The 27853-nt window shown below is 39.6% G+C and overlaps 1 protein-coding gene across 4 annotated transcripts in view; it reads right to left on the minus strand.

Annotated features, from left to right (window-relative positions):
• The window catches only part of LOC124605706 (ubiquinone biosynthesis protein COQ9, mitochondrial), a 186860-nt gene that overhangs the window by 117426 nt on the left and 41581 nt on the right, over positions 1-27853 (minus strand). For 2 of the 4 annotated variants that reach the window (XM_047137570.1, XM_047137571.1), the window contains exon 2: positions 21457-23845. The exons of the other annotated variants lie outside the window; for them this stretch is intronic. In XM_047137570.1, coding sequence (XP_046993526.1) covers positions 21923-23755 — 1833 coding nt within the window. In that variant the 5' untranslated portion in view covers positions 23756-23845 and the 3' untranslated portion in view covers positions 21457-21922. Of the gene's footprint in view, positions 1-21456; positions 23846-27853 lie in introns of those variants that run through there. 4 annotated transcript variants of the gene reach the window in all.

A 27853-nucleotide genomic window follows, 5' to 3' on the forward strand; every position in this document is an offset into this window, starting at 1 on the left:
TAAATAGTTTTTACATAAAAAGAGAATAGAAGCTTTCGAAATGTGGTGCTACAGAAGAATGCTGAAGATTAGATGGGTATATCACATAACTAATGAGGAGGTATTGAATAGAATTGGGAAGAAGAGGAGTTTGTGGCACAACTTGACCAGAAGAAGGGATCGGTTGGTAGGACATGTTCTGAGGTATCAAGGGATCACCAATTTAGTACTGGAGGGCAGTATGGAGGGTAAAAATCGTAGAGGGAGACCAAGAGATGAATACACTAAGCAGATTCAGAAGGATGTAGTTTGCAGTAGGTACTGGGAGATGATGAAGCTTGCACAGGATAGAATAGCATGGAGAGCTGCATCAAACCAGTCTCAGGACTGAAGACCACAACAACAACAACAACAACAAGTTAGATGTATCTCCTGCTTCAAAAATAATTAAATTAAGTAGTAGAAAAAGAAAAGCACCTATTGAAAATAAGGTACAACAAATTTCAGACAAAATTAGAAAAGACTTGGAATCATGCTTTAACAATGCAGATACCAACGTTCTTTCTAAAGAAGATGAAAACCTACCACCAGCATCATCTGACACTGAATATTTGAGTTTAACAGAGAAATTAAAAATTAAATGTTCAGTGACATCTAAAGAGGAAAAAGTTAAAATTTCAAGTTTGCTCCCTGCCTCATGGTCACGAGAAAAAATAGTTCATGAATTCTACGTTTCTCACCGCTTGGTTAAACCAACCCAAAAATTAGTGAATGAGCAAGGCATGGTCTGTGACACTAACAGTTATGACTGCATGATGAGTTTGTGTAATAAATTCCCTGGTGAGGAAGCCGTTATTGAATTGTTTCACGAATATGATGAGGAAATGCCAGACAGTATTACCTTCAAACAGTGGGTCACAACTGACAGGACAGAAACGATAACAGTGGTTAAATCTCAGGAAGAGTACTTGGAACCTTTAATTGATAACTTACAAAAACTCAAAAGTCACCACTATGTTACTGAATCCAAAGTAAGTTTTTGAAGGACAAAAAAGCACAACTTAATGAAACTGAATGCATAGTGGTAGCTGATTCTACAGAAAATTTTACATTTGTGATTCAGGATGCAATACAAGGGTACCATGGGTCACTGACCAGGCAACAGTGCATTCATTTATTTTCTATTTTAAAAATGAGAAAGATGAAGTTTGCAGTTCTCCAATTTGCATTCTAAGTCACTACTTGGAGCACAACACTTTGGCTGTACATGTGTTTCAAAAGTATGTAATAAATTACATGAAAGAAAATTTTTCCAAGGTTGAGAAGCTGATACACTTTCCAGATGGAAGTGGAAGTCAGTATAAGAACAAAAAGAATGTTTCAAGTCAAAGCAACCACAAAGTAGACTTTGGGTTGGAGGCTGAATGGCACTTTTTTGCATCTTGCCATGGTAAAAACGCGTGTGATGGAGTAGGAGGTACAACAAAATGTGAAGTACGTAAAGCCAGCTTACAAAGACCAACCACAGACCAAATTCTCACAATACAGGACACGAATGTCTTTCGCAAGGATAATATTAAAGGCATTACCTATTTTCTGATCAAGAAAGAAGAAGTGGTCTGCTTATGAAAACAACACTTCAGACCAAATTTAAAAACTGTATAGCAATAAAAGGAACAAGGCATTTCCACGAATTCCTTGGCATTGCAGAAAATGTAGTTCAATGCTATGTAACATCAGAAACCAAAATTTATGAGGATCATTGTGTCAGTAAAATTATATCTGTCATTAATGTTGAAAGACATAGTGGTATGTGTGTATGATGGGCAGTGGTGGCTTGCAGAGGTTGAAAGAATAAGCATGTTAAAATAATATAAACGTTAATTTCAGTGATGTTTACACTTTTTGTATATAATTCAGTACCTTACTTCAATGTTGTTGTTGTTGTTGTTGTTGTAGTCTTCAGTCTTGAGACTGCTTTGATGCAGCTCTCCATGCTACTCTATCCTGTGCAAGCTTCTTCATCTCCCAGTACCTACTGCAAACTACATCCTTCTGAATCTGCTTAGTGTATTCGTCTCTTGGTCTCCCTCTACAATTTTTACCCTCCACGCTGCCCTCCAATACTAAATTGGTGATCCCTTGATGCCTCAGAACATGTCCTACCAACCGATCCCTTCTTCTGGTCAAGTTGTGCCACAAACTTCTCTTCTCCCCAATCCTATTCAATACTTCCTCATTAAATATGTGATCTACCCATCTAATTTTCAGCATTCTTCTGTAGCACCACATTTCGAGAGCTTCTATTCTCTTCTTGTCCAAACTATTTATCATCCATGTTTCACTTCCATACATGGCTACACTCCATACAAATACTTTCAGAAATGACTTCCTGACACTTAAATCTATACTCGATGTTAACAAATTTCTCTTCTTCAGAAACGCTTTCCTTGCCATTGCCAGTCCATCCACATTTTATATCCTCTCTACTTCGACCATCATCAGTTATTTTGCTCCCCAAATAGCAAAACTCCTTTACTACTTTAAGTGTCTCATTTCCTAACCTAATTCCCTCAGCATCACCCGTCTTCAATTCGACTACATTCCATTATCCTCATTTTGCTTTTGTTGATGTTCATCTTATATCCTCCTTTCAAGACACTGTCCATTCCATTCAAATGCTCTTCTAAGTCCTTTGCTGTCTCTGACAGAATTACAATGTCATCGGTGAACCTCAAAGTTTTTATTTCTTCTCCATGGATTTTAATACCTACTCCGAACTTTTATTTTGTTTCCTTTACTGCTTGCTCAATATACAGATTGAATAACATCGGGGAGAGGCTACAACCCTGTCTCACTCCCTTCCCAACCACTGCTTCCCTTTCATGTCCCTCGACTCTCATAACTGCCATCTGGTTTCTGTACAAATTGTAAATAGCCTTTCGCTCTCTGCCACCTTTAGAATTTGAAAGAGAGTATTCCAGTCAACATTGTCAAAAGCTTTCTCTTTGCTTCTAAGATAAGTCGTAAAGTCAGTATTGCCTCACGTGTTCCAGTATTTCTATGGAATCCAAACTGATCTTCCCCGAGGTCGGCTTCTACTAGTTTTTCCATTTGTCTGTAAACAATTTGTGTTAGTATTTTGCAGCTGTGGCTTATTAAACTGATTGTTCGGTAATTTTCACATCTGTCAACACCTGCTTTCTTTGGGATTGGAATTATTATATCCTTCTTGAAGTCTGAGGGTATTTCGCCTGTTTCATACATCTTGCTCACCAGATGCTAGAGTTTTGTTAGGCCTGGCTCTCCCAAGGCCATCAGTAGTTCCAATGGAATGTTATCTACTCCGGGGGCCTTCCAGTGCTCTGTCAAACTCTTCACGCAGAATCATATTTCCCATTTCATCTTCATCCTCTTCCATTTCCATAATATTGTCCTCAAGTATATGGCCCTTGTATAGATCCTCTATATACTCCTTCCACCTTTCTGCTTTCCCTTCTTTGCTTAGAACTGGGTTTCCATCTGAGCTCTTGATGTTCATACAAGTGGTTCTCTTATCTCCAAAGGTCTCTTTAATTTTCCTGTAGGCAGTATCTATCTTACCCCTAGTGAGATAAGCCTCTACATCCTTACATTTGTCCTCTAGTCATCCCTGCTTACCCATTTTGCACTTCCTGTCGATCTCATTTTTGAGACGTTTGTATTCCTTTTTGCCTGCTTCATTTACTGCATTTTTGTATTTTCTCCTTTCATCAATTAAATTCAATATTTCTTCTGTTACCCAAGGATTTCTACTAGCCCTCATCTTTTTACCTACTTGATCCTCTGCTGCCTTCACTACTTCATCCCTCAAAGCTACCCATTCTTCTTCTACTTTATTTCTTTCCCCCATTACTGTCAATTGTTCCCTTATGCTCTCCCTGAAACTCTGTACAACCTCTGGTTCTTTCAGTTTATCCAGATCCCATCTCCTTAAATTTCCACCTTTTTGCTGTTTCTTTAGTTTTAATCTACAGGTCATAACCAATAGATTGTGGTCAGAGTCCACATCGGCCCCTGGAAATCTCTTACAATTTAAAACCTGGTTCCTAAATCTCTGTCTTACCATTATATAATCTATCTGATACCTTTTAGTATCTCCAGGGTTCTTCCACGTATACAACCTTCTTTCATGATTCTTAAACCAAGTGTTAGCTATGATTAAGTTGTGCTCTGTGCAAAATTCTACCAGGCGGCTTCCTCTTTCATTTCTTAGCCCCAATCCATATTCACCTACTACGTTTCCTTCTCTCCCTTTTCCCACACTCAAATTCCAGTCACCCATGACTATTAAATTTTCGTCTCTCTTCACTATCTGAATAATTTCTTTTATTTCATCATACATTTCTTCAATTTCTTTGTCATCTGCAGAGCTAGTTGGCATATAAACTTGTACTACTGTAGTAGGTGTGGGCTTCGTATCCATCTTGGCCACAATAATGCGTTTACTATGCTGTTTGTAGTAGCTTACCCGCATTCCTATTTTCCTATTCATTATTAAACCTACCCCTGCATTACCTCTATTTGATTTTGTGTTTATAACTCTGTAGTCACCTGACCAGAAGTCTTGTTCCTCCTGCCACCAAACTTCACTAATTCCCACTATATCTAACTTTAACCTATCCATTTCCCTTTTTAAATTTTCTAACCTACCTGCATGATTAAGGGATCTGACATTCCACGCTCCGATCCGTAGAACGCCAGCCTTCTTTCTCCTGATAACGACATCCTCTTGAGTAGTCCCTGCCCAGAGATCCGAATGGGGGACTATTTTACCTCCAGAATATTTTACCCAACAGGACGCCATCATCATTTAATCATAAAGTAAAGCTGCATGCCCTCGGGAAAAATTACGGCCGTAGTTTCCCCTTGCTTTCAGCCGTTTGCAGTACCAGCACAGCAAGGCCGTTTTGGTTATTGTTACAAGGCCAGATCAGTCAATTATCCAGACTGTTGCCCTTGCAACTACGGAAAAGGCTGCTGCCCCTCTTCAGGAACCACACGTTTGTCTGGCCTCTCAACAGATACCCCTCTGTTGTGGTTGTACCTACGGTACGGCTATCTGTATCGCTGAGGCACGCAAGCCTCCCCACCAACGGCAAGGTCCATGGTTCATGGGGGGGGACCCTTACTTCAATAATAATTGATTATATCCCACCAATATCACACATGAATAGGCAACATCCGTAAGTTCAGGTGTAGAGTAATGTGAATTATCTCCACATTTTCAAACATTCGTATCTTTGTTCACAGTCCCACATGAGATAACTAACCCCAAACTTTACAAAAAATGAAAATTTTCAAATTTCAAAAATTCATAAAAAATTAAGGAAACATTTGTTATGTGTTCTCGCTCCATATGAGGCTAGTAGTGAATGATATCTAAGTACAGGAAAAAATAGACACTCATAAAGCACTCCTTGTTTGTTATTTTTGGCCCTAAAAAGCGGATTTTTGAAAATTTGGATACCAAACTTTGGAGATCATCTTGACTGGTTATTTTTGAATTTAGGGTACCTTGTAATAGCCAATGTTGTAGAGGACACTTTTCTATAAACAATCATGTCAATTGCAATGTTTTAATTTAACCCAATGCAGAGATAATCATATTTTTCCCAACATCTCTAAACTGAAATATTGTCGCCCACTTACAAACGAAAATGGCTGACATTCAGTAAACGTGAAAGGTAAATTTTTAAAAAAAATCTGTTCTGAACTTCTCAATTATATAGTAATCACATACAAAAAACTAAAATATTTAAAAATGGTCAAGCAACCAATTTAATTTTTATTTGACCACTTCATTTGAATTGAACTTCCGGAAATGTTTTGCAGTTTAAAACTCTCTTTCTGAATCTCTGTTTTACCATTATATGGGGTGTCCCAGGAGGAGTGGTCAGTAATCATGGATGTGACAGGAATGATCATTCTAAGCAAAATAGTCTGTAACATGTGTTATAAAGCATGTAGCTTAAGAGCTATCAATACTTATTAATCTTCAGTATTCCAATACATCTTGTCTAGTGAACAAGTGCTCGCAGCTTGTAAGGTATGCATTTTAAGGCACATGTTTACTAGACACTTTTTTGTTTCAAATGATTGTTATTGCCATAAACTTTACTATTGATCATTCCTCCTGGAACACCCTGTGTCATCAAACACAATATACCTTCCAGTATAATCAGGTCAGTAACACATACAGATTGTCTTCTGTGCAAAATTTTTCAAGCAGCTTCCCCTTTCATCCCTTTCCCCAATTCATGCTCCACTACGATTTTGCCTTCTCTTTCTTTCTCCAGTATCAAATTTCAGTTGGCCACCATGACTAAATTTCCATTTCCCTCGACATACTGAATAATTTCTTTCCTCTCATCATAAATTTTTCTCAATTTTTCTGTAGAGATATACTAGGCATCTATGCTGTTACTATTATGGTGGGTCATGGCCTTGAGTCTATCTTGGCTGTAATAATCCATTCAGTATATTGCTCATAGTTCACTCACATTGTTGTCAACAAAGCACCTAAATGGTCGAACAGTGTGCCAATGTTCTTTTCACAGACGAGTCCCAATTTGGTCCGAAGAGTTAATCTAGATGGATTTGCATCTGCAGAGGATGTGGAACTGGATTTTGGGACCCAAACATTGTGGAAAGAGACCGATATCGAGGAGGATCCCTAATGTTGTGGGCAGGGATCATGCTGACCATTCAAAACACCTCTTTGTGAAATTGTACAGGTGAATAGACAAAGTTTAACTGCTGTCATGTATAGTGACAAGATCTTGGGACCTCACGTGTAGTTGTTGCGAGGTGCTGTGGACCCAGTGGATGACAATACTCGACTTCATAGACCATAGCAGTTTATGTTTTCTTGGAAGCAGAAGATATTGTACACATGGCACAGTCTGCTCGCTCTCCCAAAATGAATCCAATAGTGCATGTCTGGGATGCACTAGGGAGATGGGTTTCGTCACGTTAGTGTTCTCCAACAACTCACCAACACTTGCTAGCTGCTCTTCAGGAAGAATGGGCATTATTGCCTCAACACGAGATTAATGATACCATTCACAGCATTTTCTGTTGTCATCAGGTCTGTACTGCTGCCAGAGAGGGTCACGCTCCATACTGAGCACAGTAACCAGCTGTTGGAGTGTGTGTGTGTGTGTGTGTGTGTGTGTGTGTGTGTGTGTGTGTGTGTGTGTGTGTGTAGGCACACGCACAAATCCGTTAAGTTGGAAGAAACAAAGACAGGGTGTATACGCCAACAAGGAAGAAAAATTTCCAGATTTTTCGGTTAAAAATACACTTTCTCCCGGGTGAAATACACTTTTTCCGTGCTAAGTGATAGTATACTTTCTCTCGGAACTTTAAAACTTATCAATCCTTTGAAGTGTTATGGTTTTATACAGGGGCGTAGAATTTCCCGGCACCTAAGAAAAAGAAACTCAGGAGGATAAAAAACACGTTTTGAAAAGATCTTTGATGTGCAGCAACAGCTGGCCGAAGTGGCCATGCGGTTCTAGGCGCTACTGTCTGGAACCGCGAGACCTCTACAGTCACAGGTTCAAATCCTGCCTCGGGCATGGATGTGTGTGATGTCCTTAGGTTAGTTAGGTTTAAGTAGTTCTAAGTTCTAGGGGACTGATGACCTCAGAAGTTGAGTGCCATAGTGCTAAGAGCCATTTGAACCATTTTTTTGCAGCAACATCTACGCTGCATATTTTCGTATTACGAAGGTATAAATTCAAATTCCATCAGACACCGCATGTTACTTTCCGAAGCATTGAAATCGAGATTGCGATGTGCTTTTGTAAACCACTCATAGCTCATGTCACGTGATCTCACCAGCCAATGACAGCGGATTTTCAGAGCATAGGACATGTGATATAATAAGTCAATAGCAACATCACTTAAGTAGCGAGAAAAACACAAACAGGAAATGTTGATGGTTTAAATTAATATACACAGTGTTGCTACAAGAAAAGCACAGCTTTCACATATAATATTGATCTGTTTTGCGCGTGTTACACTTTAATAAGATACATCACACAAATGTGCCGGTAAAATTTTTTTAATACCGACATAAATCTCTGATGTTCTGGGCTCGAAATTCTTCTAAATAGTTCATTTTTAAATGAGAATCAAACGCTCTATGATTTAAGAAATTCATTGTAAATTCCCGCACATAGTTCATTTTGGGGAAAAAGTAAATTTATTTAGAAAATAATGACTTTCAAACCACAATTCGCAATATTTTCCCGCGACCTATTAGAAATAGATTCATTCCACCGGGGTAATACTAGATAGCGACCGTTTGAGATAGGATGTCAAAAATTTAAAAGGAAACAACTTTACAAAAATATGTTCATTTTGTAGCAGACATCTTTCTGAAGAGTCTGATGCGTAAAACATATGTATTCGAGGAAAGACATGTTATTTGGTCTTACGTGTGCCAAAGTGCAGTGCCACGCTCTTCACACAACATTCTTCTACCGCACGTCACTGTATTTCGCTTTGTGGAACTCAAACATGTATTTTGTAATGGATGCCATCAAACTATATTCAGGCCAGTGAAAATTATCTCCTGCTCCCAGTCGGCTGGTTTGACATCGTGGCCCTCTTTAAAAAATCTCGCAGTTAATACTGGATAGGATTATTTGTAATCAGGAGAACAAGAACTCTTCTGAAAATTTGCACATTTTATTGCCTATTAGCTAATAACTTGCGGTTCTGTGTGAGACACAAAATTAAATATAGGATACATAAAACCAGTAAAGGCATGAAACAAGCAAGACAGTAAACATTTCTTCAAACCTTAGCTCCTAGCGTTTTCCTCTCTCTTTTAATCTGGCTACAACTTCACATGGCGTGCTTTCCTTTCTGCGAAAGGGAAGTTCGTCAAACGTTTTGCTACACGAACAACCGAAATGTCATTGTCTAATAACGGAAAAGCTGTTAATACAAATAGTACCCAAGACTGTTGTGGTTTCTCGATATGACTACGTCTACTTTGTCACGGTCTGCTAGATAAAACAAAAGAGGCTTTTCTAATATTTCAGCAACTGTAAAACACACCAAATACGCGAGACTGTTTTGGCAATAATGGTCATTTTTGTAACACGACAGAATATAATTCACGAAATACCAATATGAAATGCTTATTTGGCCTACTGTAAGCAAAAAGCTTGATGTTATTATATGGTTTCGCATTTCATTCATTTGCTTCAGGTTCTCAAGCATGAGATCGAAAAGTAGTAATAGGAAATTTCTGTATAAATTTGGAATCTTCTTCCATAATTTGTGTAATGTCCCCATTTCACCAAGTAGCATGTGGCTGCTTGCTGCTGCTGCTGCTGCTGCTTACACTGCCAACAACCACATTTCTGTAGCCAGAAGCTTGAGAAGGTACTACTCATATGCGTCTGCGCAAGCGCATGAGGCTGCTTGTAACTGCTCAAATGAATATAATATAAAGTTGTAACGTCACGTTCATCATGGGTTATTTGGTGTTATGAAGCATTGCAGTCTTCCTAAAGCCTTTGACACATTTTGCCGTTTGCAGACGCTTGTAGGAGCACTGTTTGTTTTTTTTTTTTTTTTTTTTTTTTTTATATATATATATATGGCGCATTTCATTTGCAATTTAAGTTTTATTTTCGTTCTTTCTCTCACTCATGTTTTATGGCTGCAGTACTATTCTTGAGTATTGGTTCTTCCAGTCAAAATTACATAGATTTAGCTAAAACAATGAAAAATCCCAGAATCCTGAAAAAATCCTGGAATTCTAAAAAATTCCCAGGTTTTTCCCGGATGAAAAAATATTCCTGGGTTTTTCCCAGTTCGCGTACACCCTGAAAGACCATTTTTGTCATCCATTATGCATTTTGCAGTTTTTTACTTTCTGTGTTCTTTACATTGTTTCTACTTCACTGTTTACATTGTTTTGTGGCAAAATGAAACATAACCTTGAAAAATTTCCATCTGTTGCTTCAATTTTGGCACCCAGTGTCCATCCAAATGGCAACTTTGGCAGAGGAGACACTGTGGCCAGTCAGCAGTGTAGGGTTCTCAGGGCTGGAAGGTGGAGTACATAAATGTTACACTAACTGCAATTTTTGTCGAAGACAGGCTCTGAATCACTGCTTCAAGAGAATGCCTCTTGTGCTTCAAGAAGATTGTCCTTCTCACTTAGGTTGGTTCCATTGTTTCCTGTGGGGGGGGGGGGGGGGGGGAGACACTCAAGCTTTTTCACACATGTTTGTTACTCATATTAATCACCTTCATTAGTCACTGAAGAGATGTGAGAACTCAGTTGAAAGGACAATTACTCACAAATGAAGATCTCTTGAATGGTGTGTTACCGTCAATATGCACAGCAGCCATAAACGCTTTTGAAGAAAGAAAAAAAGGATAAATTAAGAAGTTTGACGACTAATTTCGACAGTTCATGAAATAGCACAGTACAAATTATTTTGTAAAATAAATGTTGTTCGGAGAAAGTAGCACACAGTAGTCTATAAAGGGGCCTGTGCTGAAAGACTTTCTTATAGGTTGAATAAAATAACTTCAAAACTGACATTGCAGAGGCAATGGGACAACTACCCTAGACAAAACTCTGTAGGTACCTACAAATCAGGCAACACAGCAAGCATGTGGCACTCAAGAAGTAAATCTGATTGGCTGGCAGGTGTCAATTACCACTCGATTCTGTGAAATATCACAAAATTATTTTAATGTAAGTATATTGACCTTTATACTCTTCAAAAAATGTCATGCAAATGATCTTTCTGTGTCTTTCTTTAATACGTTTGTTTAACTTTTCTTTTCCTCTTTCTTTATCTTCTGTTCAGTTTATTTCTTTCTGCACTACTTTGTTTGAAGTATCTCATTTGTTATTGTCAGTATTTGTGTCACTTGCAGTAATTTTTACAATTAGTCAGCATTTCTTCCTTCTGAGATTGACTTTGTCTATGAAGTCTCAGAAGAAGAGAAAAAAATAAATAAAACAAAAAACAATCAGCCTCCACTGGTAAACAAAATGTTCCAGCACAGGAAGTAACCATTAAAAGATATCCAAAGTAGGCCTATTTGTTTCTAAACAAATACCCTTCTGTCAACAGTCAAAAATGTGTTTTAGTTACGTCAAACAATGGAAACTACAGAATGGAATATCAACAACATATGGGAAAGATAGATTGCTACTTACTGTAAACACGACATGGTAAGTTGCAGACATGCACAACTTCTTCTGTTCTACGAGACAGTTGCATTCTGTTCCAAGACACCACAGATGGTGGTCATTTGTGCATGCCTGTCTGCAATTTAATGTGTTATCTTTATGGTACGTAGCAATCTCTCTTTTCCTTATATTGTCATTTTAGTTACTTTTTAGAGCTATGTTCTAGACCAGGAATAAAACTCTGCTCTCACTCAAATAGTTGCCAGAGTATCATATTCAATATCAATGTGATCCTTGCAGACACAATTACCTCTCAAGTGGAGAACTTTTCCTTCTGCTGTTACTCAGGGCTTCACAATGCGGGAAGCAATTAATTTAGATAAGAAATAACCAGGGTACATTTAAGTTTGTGACAGTTTTTATTTAATAAAATTTTTTGTTTGTTTAGCTGTCCCACAAATCACAGGCATTGCCAAGGTGTGATGGCTTGCACTCCTCAACAACACAGATACACCTACCTTACGTGCAACCACAACAGACAGATGTCTGTGGAGAGGCCACACAAACATGTAGTGAGGGCACGAGAGTTCCCAGATGTTCTGAAGCCAAATAAATCATTTTGTTGGTTACGGGTGAACTCTCATACCACCTTTGAATATGAATGAACAAGCTTTATTAGGAGAAGATCTGTTTGTTACTTTATCCAGAAAAAAATCACCCCAAGTTAAAAGTTTAATTATTATGTAAGAGGATTTACTAAGGAGCTACTCTTGGTTTACATGTTTTATTATTTTTGTCTGAGGTATTCCACATGAGCTCCATGCCATCCCAAGAATGTTGAAGCTGTAATTGGCACCATGACGTACAAAGTAATGGGAGGCGGCATAAAACAGAATAAAGTCTATGCCTTGCTCAACATGTGCTTGTATTTATGTTCTACTGTGGTCATCAAATAAATCAAACCGCCCAGATAGATTAGTATGTTAGAAAACCACCTCCAGGATTTGAGGAGGTGAGCCTGCCCTTGATCAAATTCAGTTCACAGATTAACAATGAGATGGTGATGTGATGCAGGATACCCAGCCACCTACTGTTACTCATATTGTCAAAACACTGTTTTCTTCTAAGTTTGGAGTTGGTTAAAAACGAGATGTACCTAGATGATTAACCGCAGATCAAGTTTGTAATGAAAGCCTTCCTAAAAATCAGAAATGATGAGTCCTGGTTTTTGTAGCAATTAAATTGTTATACAGACATAAGAAGAATCATCAACGAGTCAGGGGTTCACAGACGTCTCGCAGCTGAAGATAAGCGATGAGGTAATTTATAAACAAACTGATATCTTGCAATGTGGTCCTTGAAGAGGGGCAAGCAGCCTTTTCAGTAGTTGCAGAGAGAACGGTCCGGACGATCAATTACTTGGCGTCGCATCTGAGCCAACATGGCCTTGGTGTGCCAGTACTGCGAACAGCTGACAATATGAGGAAACTAGATGATGACTATTTTTTATGTGGGGGAGAAAACAGCATGGTCACCAGTGCCCTTACAGAGTGTCAGCATGCCACTCATCGAAGGGAGGGGGAGAATGGGTTAACTATGAAGGCAGTTCCCACAGGTTGAATAATTTATAATGCATCCAAGTCCACTTCCCCTCACCAGCACCTTAAGGATGAGACCCAACAGTTCACAAAATTTCAAAACCTGTGGACAGTGTCAATGAGGATGGCGGGCACATCTCCAGAGAAACTGAAGACTGCTCTGTAGTCCAAATATGCTGAACCAAAAGTGGCAACCACAAACTCCACAGGATGATGGCTCCTCTGACAGAGAAGGAGACCTTATGTTAAAGGGCTATGTCCTATGTGCAGTTTGGTGAGCAGCTTTTCCTTCCATTAGTCTAGTTGGCATGAGGTCCATCATCATGTCTGTGTGGTTGATTCGAGTGACCATAGTTTGTTTTCCACCACTTCCAACCATTCAGATTCCAAATGAAAAATGATTCTTCTGTCAGATAATGAGACTGCGGCATACAAGTGGTCAGCACCTTGGCGTACAACAACATCCCGACGTGTTTCTTCGGCTGCTTTGTCAGGAACGTTGTTGCTCTGTAAGTCGATTTGCCAAGATGCCTCCTTGACTTGGTGTTGGAGCCACTGCTTCATGGATGAGCTGAATCAAATGCTCTCTCTGGTATATTATGTGGACCACTTTAAACACAATGAGTTAGTTGGAACAGGCATGAAACTTTGCTCTGTGATGCCTTTGCATCCACTCCAGTGCAGTCGTAGCATCACGTAACTCCACATCATAATTTTTAAATTGCTCTGGAAGGCACAAGTGGAAAACCTTATCAGGGAAAAGATATGAACAACCAAGCGCATTCCATTGCGGGGATCTGTCTATACAAACAACAATAAAACTGCCCTCCCCAGATTTCCTTCCAATACTATTTTTGTGTTTTAGGGTGCAAAACATCGAAGGTCACAAGCGCCCAGTATGGGACCACAGAATGCTGGGACCGCGAGGGTAAAAAACCATTGCGAGGTCCGATACAAAAAGGAAGAATAAACAAATCTAAAACATCAAGACATTACAGAAGAGTATCTAAAAGATGTCAGCAAGGCACTGGAGTCACCAGGTAGAAATGAAATCTCTTTTGTCATATTACTGATTTTTAAATAACTTAAAATGTGAGCCACAGCTCGCATGTCTGGCAAAACAGCAACAGCCCGACCCCGAGACGTAAGTGGCTAAAATAGGGGCAGAGGATCAGGAAATGTCTGATTGTTAATGGCTGGCTACAGAAAGGACAGCTGGGTGGAGGGTCGCCACTCAACAAGTGGCGGTGACTAAAGTTGCAGTGTCCTATTCACAACCGAGCTAACATTACTTCCTCTCAGCGAGACGGCCAGGAGGAAGTCGACCAGGCTGTTGGGAGAGGTTTGACTTATGTGAGTTTGTTCCCATGAAGGGAGCACCAATGGTCATGCCAAAGTGACGTGATACGCCGATAGAGGGAAGTACCAATATCTTGCAAGGGAACAGAGTCAGAGGCTGGCCGACTGATATGGACTGCGGCCTTGGCTGCAGCATCAGCAGCATCTTCCCCAGGCACACCAACATGGCCAGGAACCCACATGAACATCACTTGGGCTCCCCCATCCGGGAACAAATGGAGGCAGACCTGTATCCGTCGAACAATGGGGTGGACTGGATTGGAATCATCTAGACTCTGAAGGGCACTGAGGCAGTCAGAGCAGATCACACAGCGAGTTAGCTGGTGCCTCCGGACATAGTGAACAGCCCGATAGAGGGCAAAAAGCTCTGCTGTAAAAATTCTGCACTGGTCAAGAAGCCGGTATTGAAACTTGTCAGCCCCGATGACAAAAGCACAGCCAACACCTTGGGCGGACTTGGAACCATCAGTGTACAAAAATATGCTGTCGGCAAGTTGTGAGCGAAGTTCGAGAAATTTGCAGCGATAGGTCAGCTCGAGAGTCAAATCCTTCGGGAACAAGCTGAGGTCAAAATGGGCTCTCCCCCATTCGGAAAGTGGCAGGAAGTGTGAACTGCAGCTGCTGAATTAGGTGACAAAAGCGGACGGCAGGAGGCCGCAGAGAAGAAACGTACATCTCGTACTGGCGGTCAAAAATGTCATCAAGAAAAGTGTCAAAGATTGGGTAGCCTGGCATGGAAGAAAGCTGACACGCATACCTACTGAGTAAGATGTTGCGCTGGTATGACAGTGGTAGTTCACAGGCTTCTGTGTATTTAGACGGCATAAAATAGACGGCCGTGCAGAGGAGTAGACAATGCATCCATAATCCAACTTGGAGCAGACAAGAGATCGATAGAAGCGGAGGAGGACAGGGAGAGCATTTTGGTCCAGTCGCAAGGACGGTGGAAGAAACGCCTTGTACTGCCAGAAGTTGACGCAAACAGATTTGGTAGCAGAAACCATTTGTAACACTCCACGAATACAGATGGTCCAGACAATGCCGAAGACAGCATTGCAGGAGACACGTCCGCTGGGAGCTGCAATAAATAGCAGTCGTCTAAACGTGATACTACTAGATATCCAGGTGCAACAGGATGAGAAATTGAGGCAGGAGCCTCATTCCACTTTCTTTTATGTGAAACACTCTGAGAAAGATAAGGAAAATCAGTCATTGGGAAGAAATCCCCCACGACTGCCAGCATCTCTGATGGCGCGCTCCTTCCAGCAGGGGCCCTCCAAAGGGGAGGCCCCCACCTTAGGTCACACCTCCCGAACGACAGATGGAGGGACCAATTGGCAGAGGAGGAAGGTAACAGTTCAGGCAATCACCCCTCCCTGGGCCTCGCCGGTAGCAGGGGGTACGTGCGGGCCCTACATGCCAACCCGGGGCTCGGAATTACCCGTTACCCAGTATCCTGCTACGCATCCAACATGTGGGTGGCCGTCAGGCAACACAGAGAGGAGAAGAAAACATAAGAAGGAAAGCAAGAAAGGAAAGATGGCCTCAAACACAACAGCGGAGGAAACGGAGAGCAGAACAAGGAAAGAAAGGAAAGAGGAAGCAGGGAAAGGGCAGTGCAGGGAAAGGGCAGTACAAGAGAGAAGAGATCTACAAGTAAACCAATGCAATTGAGCTTCAAGAGCCCATGGAGGCATGAGACATCTCCACGCGAGGTCTGGGGCCCCGTGGTCGCCAAGCACATACTCACCAAAGAGCGGTGAGCTCACTGGGGGGTCGGGGGGGGGGGGGGGGGGGATAATAAATTGTGAGCACTTTATCTTCGATACTATGAAACACGTTTCTTCTATTGAAGAAGTGCTCATAACTCTTAAGGTATGCATTTTAGAGCCCATATTTCCAGGATTTTTCTGCTTCGAATGATTGTTCCCGACATATCCCCATATACTGACCATTCCTCCTGGGACGTATTCTGAGTAAGAGATAAATCAAAAAATGTGCTAATTATTGTGCTAATTTGTTAAAATTTTTTGTCGTCCTCATCACCATCCTCTTCATCCACCTTTCACAGAACTTGCGAAACAGACCATTCACAGAAATTCTATGTGAAGGATACTGTTAACTGTTACTTTACATTCTCTGTGAAGAAAACAAATTTCAAGGAACTCTGAATACACAAAAGTGAGACAAGTCAAAAACTACATTTGCTTTCAGAGCAGTTGACCAATATCTGTAGCCCAGGATTGTATTCTGGATCAAAATGCTTATTCCACTAGATGTGATTCTGCAATGGTTTTACAATCACAGAGAAAACAGACAATGACACAGCTCAAGACATCTATATAATTTCATTTTTCTCCCTCTAGGCAACATCAGTACGTCACAAGTTAAACATCATGAAACTAGTATTGTCAAACATACTCTCTGACTTACTTTTTATACAAAGTCTATGCTTTGTGAAATATTCCTAGGTGCTAGGTTCCAAGATAAATTATTCGAATGCCACACCAATGTCTTTAAAAAAAACATCAACTTATGAAAGATATTATTTTGAATAGCTTATAGCATTTTATGCTTTCCTGAAAATGCATGGTTTTGGAAGACTATGCAGTAGCTTGTACTGTAATGATTAGATATGCTAAGAACTGTAGTACCTGTAGTAACAAACTGGTAAAGATGACACAGTCATTTATGCATTTGAGGCACTGTACATTTGAATTTACAGAGAGACATTGTAGATCTGAATTTGCAGACTAAGACCAAATGAATTAACAAAAAACTTGGCACTTATAAGCATAAAATGAGGTAAAGTAAGACTGTAATTGCTATGCAAATGAATATTTGTACAGTAACAGTAATGAAAATCGTGAGTTGCAATGGGTATGCGTCTACAAAATTAAATTTTATTTCAACCAGTGCATACTCAAACAAAAATTCCATTTTAAGGGTCTATATGCTTGTTATTAGAGCTTAAATGTGACTGTAATTGTTGTCTGCTGCACCACTACTAGTGGCGGGTAGCCAACCATCAGTCACAGTGATGTGTCAACATAGCCTACATCTTGCTGTGTCTATGGCTCTTCACAACTGTAGCATGGGGACTCTCATTGGCTCAAATATTACTAAACTTGTGACTGTTCAGTATTCCATCTCTGGTGAACCGGCTCATCCATGAAAAGTACAGATGTAGGAAATTGAGGATCAACTCTTAGGTGGTTGCCCACACACGTCACCAGCAGCTGTGCACTATTTCACCATGCCTCATCACGTGCACTGGCAAAACAATGACATCACCCTGCACAGGCAGCAAACGAGCGGGACATGGCCATGGGCAACCGTGCAGATTGTATGTCTCAATCTGCAAAGCCTTACAACTTGTGGCACAACAAGTTAGTCGGAGTTCTGCACCAGGAGCAATGGAGTTCACCGAGACTACATTAGTTTCACACTCCAGAGATCACTCCGAGCAGCAGTCTGAAACAGTCCTCAAAGAAAGGAACTGCTGCAGCCTTCTTAGTGCAGTGATGTTGGTAACACACTTAGTCTCTGGATGGATGTTTACTTCTGAAAGTGATGTTTGTAATGGGACTTAGTTCTCACCCTTGACAGATTCATATACAAGGAAATTCCATGATGATGTTACAAACTTACAGGATGAGGGAGAATGGTAAATGTATCAGAGGCAAGGGAACCTCATCCAGAAATGACAGATCATTCTGATATCTCCGACAGCGGAATACGTGTACTGATACTACTGTTGCTAAGACTATATAGTAGGCAATGCCGACAAGCAATGGCATACTACATAGTGGCATCAGCAATCCTGGTGTACAATGTCTGTACTGTAGTAGACTGCAGTCTGTGTTAAGTTGAAGTACTGGTGTCTATTAGCCCTAACCAAATGGAGTTTTACACGATGACAGAACTTACAGACACAATTTTCATGTATGGGCAACCAAATGGAAGCAGGTGAGGAGCAGAAAGATCATACCAGATCAGATATCCTCATAGAAGACATCTGGCTCACACCACGTTCCCAAGATTGCTCCAATAATTATGTGAAGCAGGGCAATTATTATCACAGCACCATGACCAAGGAGGACGATGAACTACACGGACTCGCAGTTTCGAAGATGCAGTGCTTGCTTGCACAGCTCAGATGAGGTGCCTACAATGAGCAGTCAACCAGTTGTATGTGAAGTGCGCGTTTTTCCTACTACCGTGTGGCAGTAGTACAAGAAATGCAAATACATCCCTACCATCCAAAGAAAGTGGATGATTTGACTCCTGCCAACTTCGGACATCATGCTGTGTCCAGGCAATGGTTCTTGCAGCGTCTTATAGTCAGTACTCACTTTTCTGTTTATGTACTTTTCACAGATGAAGCCTGTTTCACTAGAGACAGAATACTGAACAGTCAGTTTTAGTCGTAACTTAGTCAATGAAAATCCCCTTGCTGCAGCATTGAAGAGTCAGCAACACGGATTGTTAATGAGAGTTTGGGGAGGCATAACCAATGATAACATAGTACGCTCATTTCTTCTTCCTCCCAGCTAAATGCACTGGTGTACACAGTGTTTATCAGAGACATACTACCCAAGTTCCTGGAATATATCCCACTTTTTATTTGTCAATGGATGTGGTTTTAACATGATGAAGTCCCTCTTCACCTTGAACTGAGAGTTTGTGACCTCCTGGATCACACATTCCCTGAGGAGTGGAGAGGCAGAGGAGATGTTTCGTGACCGGCACATTCACCTAATCTCACCCCATTTGATTCCTTGTTGTGGGGCCTTGAGAAAAGTCTTGTGTATGAATCACCTGTTGAGACTGAAGAGTACCTCCTGGCAAGAATTTTACTGTCTACAAAACTGTTCTAATGACACAGGGTACATTATAACAGCTACGACAAAACTTTATGTGATTATTCCACGCCTGCACTGACACCTGGGGATGTCATTTTGAACAGCTTCTGTGAATGTAGCAGCTTGTGAAACTTGTGCAGATAAATAGAATTCATTATTACTGTACCGTAGAGTTAGTATTTTAGATCACTCCAACATCAATTTGTGAGCCCCATTATTAGCCCATCAATGGGTGTAACTATCTGAGTGTATTGGGGCATATTCGGCAGGAATTCTGTATGTTATTAACAGGGTTCAGAAGTTGGGGGCCTTAGTCTAGCGAAGCATGCGGCCAAGGTGGAGATTGTGTAGATTTTTGCTCATACTTTCCGACTCTGGTGTTTCTGGTCTATGGTCCCTTGCCTGAAATTGAACATTTACCCTTCTCCATCACCCCTGAAAGTTGATATCATCACGGACTCACTCTGTATGTGTATAACCTGAAGTGGATGTTATGGTTTAAGTTGTGTTGCAATACATAAATGCTCAGTTAAAGTGTACTAATTAACCTGTGCAGGGATGTTTTAGAGCCAGGTCACGACAAGGTGAGTGCCTAAACACAATGTTGCAATCGGTCGTATCTCAAACTGCTATACAGCAATAATACATAGCAGATGAGATCAGTGAATGCCTGGCGTTTTCTAATACCTAAATCTAATATGTCCCAGAAGATGGTATATTTATTATCAGATATCTTTTCAACTGTCAAGCTGGAATGATGGTTTGACTTCTGCGAGACTGACCTAGTCTAAAAATATTTGGCAGGTTATAAAATTGTTAACACAGCAGTACACTAAAAAGTATATATGCAGGATTAACAATAATGATATTAGGAAAAGTTCACAAATAATACAGTAGATGGATTGATATTTACAGTATCATATTTTACGGAATATAAGAGACACTTTTTTCTTCGAAAAATTGCCTCCAAAATTTAAGTGCCTCTTATTCTTGAAATTAATATAAAAGTGTTCAGTGTTTGATTTAAAATTCCCGCCAATCTTAAAAATGACCACATATTCGATGCTGGGGAAACCTACCTATTACTGGAAACATCAGATTCAATTGGCAGCAGCAGTGCACAAATGTGACAAACATGAGTTGTGAGAATTCACAAGCTTGCTAACACCCGTCTCCCTCCCACCTCGCCATCACAAACCCAGAACACTGTCTAGCCTATGGTGTAGCATTGCAGTCTGCAGTAGCAATGAACTTTAATTGAAAGCGATTTGTGTTATCAATAACAGTACAATATTTTTGTTAGCAGCTAGTTTCATAACGGAAAAAATAAAAGGTATTCATATGATGTGGGCTATAAATTGAAAGTAATAGCAGATGCAGAACAACACGGAAACAGAGCAGCCGAGTGGCATTTTGGGCCTCCACCACAGAAAAGCCATTTGCAATTGGCAGCCTAGTAAAGAAGAGCTGAAAAAATGAAGAAGACTAAATGTGCAAAGAGAATTGAATGCAAAATGGACATAACTAGATGATGGCATATTGAAACAGATTCGAAGACACTGTCAAAATGGCATTGGAATTAATACAAAAATGATTCAAATAGGTTGGAGTTGATTGGCACAACAGGTTTATGAAGCATCATGGACTTAGAATGCAGACCAAAACCAAAATACCTCAGAAAATGCCACAAGAGTGTAAGTATTATCTTTCCATCACTTTATTATTCAATATCAAAAGAAAACTAGTGTGGAACTAAGCCAAATAGCGGATATGGACGAAACTCCTCTGACATTTAATGTGCCGAGTAACAGAAATGTTGCCATGAAAGGTCTAAAACTGTAACTATAAAAACAAGTGGACATGAAAAAATGCACTAGACTGTTTCATGTTGTGTTGATAGTATTAAACTTAATCCAGTGATCACGTTCAAGTGCAGAACATGCCAAAACCTTCTGAAATACCGCCAGGTGTTGTTCACGTACACATTAAGGGTTCAATGGACGAGGCTGGTATGAAATTATGGATTAACAGAATGTGGGAGAGAGGGAAAGGTGCTTTATTGAAGAAGAGTTCTCTTCTTGTCCTAGATCATTTTAGCAGTCATTTGAAAAATTCTGTGAAAGAGAAACTGAGACAGGGAAAAACGAAGCTGCTTGTTATTCCAGGACGACTTGCTTCACAACTGCAACATAGTGATGCCTTCATAAATAAACCATTTGAAGAGTATTTGAGAGAGGAATGGAACAAATAGATGATGGATGAAACCCAACATGAATTCATGCCGAAGGGAGGGAGGGAGGGAGGGAGGGAGGGAGGAGGAGGAGGAGAAGAAGAAAGTTCAGATGATTTCCAGGGATTTAAAAGGTCAAGTCAGTTTTATATACTTAGAATTTTTTTATTCTGGCTTTGCAATCTAATAATAAAAATGGTATTTTTTAAAAACTGCTTAGAAATTAATCTGAGTGTTATAGTTTGTAACATCTTATAGTCCGTAAAATATGGTATTTAATTTTTGACTGTTTCTGGCTGTCAACATACTCTCACATAACTTTGTTATACTTTGAAAGACAGTAAATAGAGAAATGGTATTCTGTGAGACTAATGCTGAAGAGTAATAAATTACCTATTAAATTGTTGTTATGTGTATGTAATAATCAGCTGGCTTATTTTAAATCCAAAAACAAATACATTTTGTAAGTTCTTTAATATTTTACTCTGCCACAAAATGTAAAGAAATGTGTCAATGATTCAGTTGTTATATTACAGGCATGAACACTTTATTACACAAGTAGTGTAATGTTCAATAACAAGTACTAGCAAGGCACAATTTTAACAATGTCAACTTGAACCCTAAAAATCACATTGGGCACTTACATAACAACAATAACACACTCACATCAACATTACAGAGATTCTAAACACTCATTCACTCGGCACAGAAGACTTTCTATTAAATCAAAATAGGTCAATGAGCACTTTATTGTACTGACAGGATCTTGTTCGAAAAGTTTTCCTGCCACTGTAACTTTTATTTCCAGCCCATCACTTTTGTCCGAACTTGATTTGTTTTTTTTATTCTCGAGTTCTTCTTTGAGTTTCAGTTCATAGTGGCTTCTTGACAACTTAAGAGCTTCTCCAAGTGGATTAAGAAATGACTGCTTTAATTCAGGCAAACAATCAAGAAACCCTGTTTTGTTCTCTTTGTCTCTTATAACCATATAGCGAATGAAATTAAGAACAGAATTTATTCTCGACATATGTTCCAGAAGGTCAGTCTCTGCTCCTTCAGGTAGTGTACAACACTTCTTGACTAAAATCTGAAGCATTCTGCCTTTAAAATAAGGTGACACGTTGCTGCTAATCTTCATTTCTTCCAACATAACATTCTTTAAATACGTGACAAGAAAACTACTGACAGCAGAGTACTTAGCCGTTTGTGACAAATGTACTAGCAACAAATAAAGACATTTCCTGTCTAATACAGAAAGGTACACTTCAAAAACACTGACTGCAAGCTTTCTATACTCTTCAGTTGGACAATAAACCATCACAGGTTGTAAACGACCTAGAAATTTGCTGTGGATTTCACTTTCAACTGACGAGTTTGTCAGGGATGCTTTAGCAATTCTTGATGTGACTGTGTGTGCTAAAATCAAGCCCTTGTATATTATCAATTGTTCCGAACATTTGAGCATTTCTGCACTAAGAAGTAAGTTTTTATGAAATACGTAAATGGGGTTGTAAACTGCAGGTAGAATTTCTTCTAGAAAATGTTCCCCAAGAATTAAATAATACAATGTACCCAAACCTAACATGGGGATTTCTTCATCTGTACCAAATATACTAGTTGATGGCTGCTCTAAAACTGGGTCATTGAGAGCATCTTCTACTGATTTATAATGGCTTTGCTGATCTCTCTTTTTTATCTTCGTGCTTTTAACTTCAGTATATTCTAAGAATTTTAGAAGATCATTTGCAATACAGAATAAATTTCTTACCAGATTCTCTGCGATGACTCTTGACTCACTTTTACTGTGACCTTCAAGCCTCAGAGAAGTATGAATGAAGGGGTGGCCTAATATCATAATTATGGATCTGATTAAAAATTTTCTCTCTCTAGTTATCTGTGCAGATGCTTCAAGTGAGGTAACTGCAGTTTTGGCAGTTATCTGAGAAATGAAATGGCTATAAAATGGCTCAATACACCTATATACACTGACAATATGTTCTACGTTTGGATCACAATCTAGCAATTTTGTCTCTTCCCCTTCGAGATTGTGATTCTCTGGAGCTGGTAATTTTTTTACATGCTGTTCTATCATGTTTAGGCACCACATAAGAGAGAAACCTCTGTTTTTTTGAAGCCTGTCCAACACAACTTGTAATGGTTTTAGGATCATTATTAGTACAGTGTCGTCACCCAATGTTTCTCCTAATTCTACAAATTCAAGAAGTAAATTTTCTGGGATGGCTTTCTGTGCCAAACATATCAGAATATCCTGGACACACTGAAACACATTTGGTCTTTTCTTAAATACATCACGGGTCACAAACTGCTTCACTGCCTCTATAATGCTGCTGCTATCTTCCACAATACACTTTTCATACTTAACATCACTGAATATAGCACTAGCTTTTTCCGTTTCTCCAGCTGAAAGACAGTGCACCAACACTGCAGTATGCTCAAGGGGTGCTTCAGAGATATTGTCAATATCATCCTCTGTTGTTACCGCCATTATCTCAGTTCAGAAATCTTAAATGTCACTATTCTGCAATGATACAGCCAGTAGCTCAAAACAGTCAGATTCTTCCCAGTGAAGTCAACACTGAAAAGAGCATACATTCTAATAAACAAATGTTACAACTCTAACAGCGATTCTGGAAATTAAGGCATACAACATAATAACGCAGATATGTATTTGTTATTTTTGTAAAAATGCCATATGAAAGAAAAAAGTATTATCAAAATATGCAGGAGCTCTACAAAACAGTCATACTAATTGGCAAATTAATTTATAAGTTAAGATGACAAAATGACTTTTATGCTAAATAACACATTTCATGAAAGCAGTGCCTTTTATTGTGATGCTGCTATAGCTTCCTTTTGCCTACATTTATAAAAGTTCCGTCCTTGCAAGAACAGGTTGTAGGCCTTATACATTGTACATACTTAAACTGTGGAAAAATGATACTACATTGCACAACATGGAAGGAAGAAAAATTGCTGTTGATAACGACACCATCCCCGATGAGTTGTTGGACAGATAAGAGCTAGGATTGGTGAGCAATGAGGAAGGAAATCCAATACGATCTTTTCAAACAAACCATCGTGACATATTCCCATAAAAGTTCGGAGTCCTACACAATGAGCCACTTAACTCTGTACATACAATGAGTTTTTGCAAATTTATATAAGTGGAAGTCCACAAGCAGTGCAGTCTGTAGGAAGAAAAAGAGTTTCAACGTGAAATGTGGTCACCCACAGACTGAAATAAGGTGGTGATATGAAAAATAACAATAGAGCAGCCTGAAGGAGGTCCTTCTATAACTGAAATCTGTTACAATGGTACACTGTGTACCCTCCCCTACACGCCATACTGCAGTCTGCAGAGAACAGGTCCACTGCTGTACGGAACTTCATTAGCAAGACAGATGTTGGCATCACTTAAGATGACATGAAGGCCAACAATCAGGCCTAGAAAACTTCATCTCACAACCACAGGATGAAAATATCAATGTATCACTTGGTTATCCAAATGGTAATAATTCCAAAAGTTCAACTGTGGTCCAAACATGTTTCCTTAAACTATCAACACAGATTCTTCATATGGGAAAAAATTTAAAACAAAGAAGGCAGATATTACTTCATTAAATATGTCAGGGAAGTTGTTAAGTACACAGTCCAAGGTGTGCAACAGCTGAGAAGCAAATATAATGGCACAGGTTGTTGTTGTATTTAATAACACACTCACTCACTCCCCCCCCCCCTCCCCCCACCCCCCCATCTCTCTCTCTCTCTCTCTCTCTGCATGAAACAGTACATTGGAGCCTTCTCAAGCATAAACAGAATACACAGTGAGTGAATGAATGAAGAGCACTGTTTTGGAGTTTTGCTGCATCAAAATTTCAATGTGCCAAATAACAACATGGATGGATGGATATGGTTGTATGGACGCACAACAGCAAGGTCTTTAGCGTGCGCATGAAAACAGATTGAAATGGGTATCAGTAAAATGCACAAAACAGGAAGATAAAACACACATAAGACACAGATAATAAAAGTTGGAAAATTATGTGCGTACCCGCATAGAACCAGGGAATGAAGTATTGCGTCAGTAGTAAAACAATAATGACAGAGGAAGACAGTGGTATAAAGAGCTAAAACAATATGGCAGATGGATGTGGTTAGCTGACCACAAGAATGAAAGAAAAGGAGAAGCCAGCTACCCTGCAACACACTAAAACCTCCAGCCTACAAATTTAGGCCAGAGTCCAGACACATTACAAAACTTTAAAACATTAGTCACACTCATCTCATCATCAGCTAAAATAGAGAGCAGATCCCCACCAATACTTGCTTCTGCCCTTGCATCATGATATAAAAAGCACTCATTAAAATATGGCAGATTGAGACGTGCATGCCACAAGCATCACAAAACGGGGGATCCTCTCGCCGTAGTAAAAAGCTCTGTGTGAGTGGGCAGTGCCCAATTCTAAGATGTGTGACAGTCAATTCATCCCACCCCTGAGCAACTGGCAGTAGGAACACCTCGGCCAGGTTGTTGATTTCACCAACTGCAGCTTCTGGGCCATCACCACCAACCGTTCCTCATCCCACAACTGCATGCACTTCCTGTGTAGTGCAGAAACAACAGCCTGCAAGGGAATAGAACACTGTGCCACATCCTATCTTCTGCAGGCCGCCTTTGTAGCCCGATCGCCCGGTTCATTTCCCCATATCCCTACATGACCTAGCACCCAGCAGAATGACACCTACTTACTCTGCCGTAGGAGCAAGTACACTACATCATATATCAGCTGGACCAACGGGGTACATGTTCTGTAATGATTCTAAGGCACTAAGTGAATCGGAGAAAATGAGAAACTGTTTGCCCCGAATATGACACATCTGCTCCAGCCCCTTCAGATCATGTGGAGGTCTGTTGAGAAAACAGTATTCTCGTCAGGAAGGTGAATACTGGAGACGTGGTTGGGGAACATGTCAGAGCAACCAAGGGAATTCTCTTGTTTGGAGCCATCAGTGTACAGTACTGTGAAACTGCAATGGATCTCTAAAATGTTAAAAAACAGAAAAGGAAATGTAAAATCTGGCGTACGATCTCTCTTGCTTTGTACCTGGTGGTTTGGCAAGATTCAGAGTCCACTAGTTCTTGTAGTTTGTCATTGTTAACTGACGTTAATGATTGTGTGTGTGGAACATTAGTTACATCACATTGCAATTTTCTAAGAGACTGTCTAACACTTTGTTGATTTACTGTATCAAGGCCAAACTGACGAAATGATACCGTGATACACAACAAACTTTAAGAAAATATCTGCACCAATGTTGTTTTTACACAGCTGCAGCATTTTAGGACCAAAATTGCTCAGCAGGAACGGGTAGTCCATTTCACAAAAAAGACAGAATAAGTGAGAAAAGATGATGATGATCATAATCATCTTATTATTATTCTTTCTTTTCTCAGACGTTATGTCTGGTCAAAAATGGAAAGTGACGCGGACCTTGATCAAGCGTGACTTCCTTTTAACTGTATGGTATATGTTACATTGCATTTAGGAACTTTCGAGTAATTGAACATGTATCAATAATTACAGATTTCTGAAGTTGTATATGTAAGTTTGGATGTAGCTGTATTGCGTTGATGTACTGGTGGATATTTTGTGGTATGACTCCTGTAGTTGACAGTATAATTGGTATGATGTCAACTTTATCCTGATGCCACATGTCCTTGACTTCCTCAGCCAGTTGGATGTATTTTTCAATTTTTTCTCCTGTTTTCTTCTGTATATTTGTTGTATTGGGTATGGATATTTCGATTAGTTGTGTTAATTTCTTCTTTTTATTGGTGAGTATGATGTCAGGTTTGTTATGTGGTGTTGTTTTATCTGTTGTAATGGTTCTGTTCCAGTATAATTTGTATTCATCATTCTCCAGTACATTTTGTGGTGCATGCTTGTATGTGGGAACGAGTTGTTTTGTTAGTTTATGTCGTATGGCAAGTTGTTGATGTATTATTTTTGCTACATTGTCATGTCTTCTGGGGTATTCTGTATTTGCTAGTATTGTACATCCGCTTGTGATGTGATCTACTGTTTCTATTTGTTGTTTGCAAAGTCTGCATTTATCTGTTGTGGTATTGGGATCTTTAATAATATGCTTGCTGTAATATCTGGTGTTTATTGTTTGATCCTGTATTGCAATCATGAATCCTTCCGTCTCACTGTATATATACATATTGCCTCTTCTTAGGCATTATTATTATTATTATTATTATTAATATTGTTTCCTTCACTTTCTCAGACGTTAGGTCCGGTTAAAAATGGAGTGATGCGGACCTTGATCAAGCGTCACTTCCTTTTAACTGTACGGTATGTGTTATATTGCATTTAGGAACTTTCGGGTAATTGAACATGTATCAATAATTACAGATTTCTGTAGTTGTATATATATGTTTGGATGTAGCTGTATTGCATTGATATACTGGTGGATATTGTGTGGTATGACTCCTGTAGTTGATAGTATAATTGGTATGATGTCAACTTTATCCTGATGCCACATGTCTTTGACTTCCTCAGCCAGTTGGATGTATTTT

Source organism: Schistocerca americana, chromosome 3, assembly GCF_021461395.2.
Source record: "Schistocerca americana isolate TAMUIC-IGC-003095 chromosome 3, iqSchAmer2.1, whole genome shotgun sequence".
Lineage (NCBI taxonomy): Eukaryota > Metazoa > Arthropoda > Insecta > Orthoptera > Acrididae > Schistocerca > Schistocerca americana.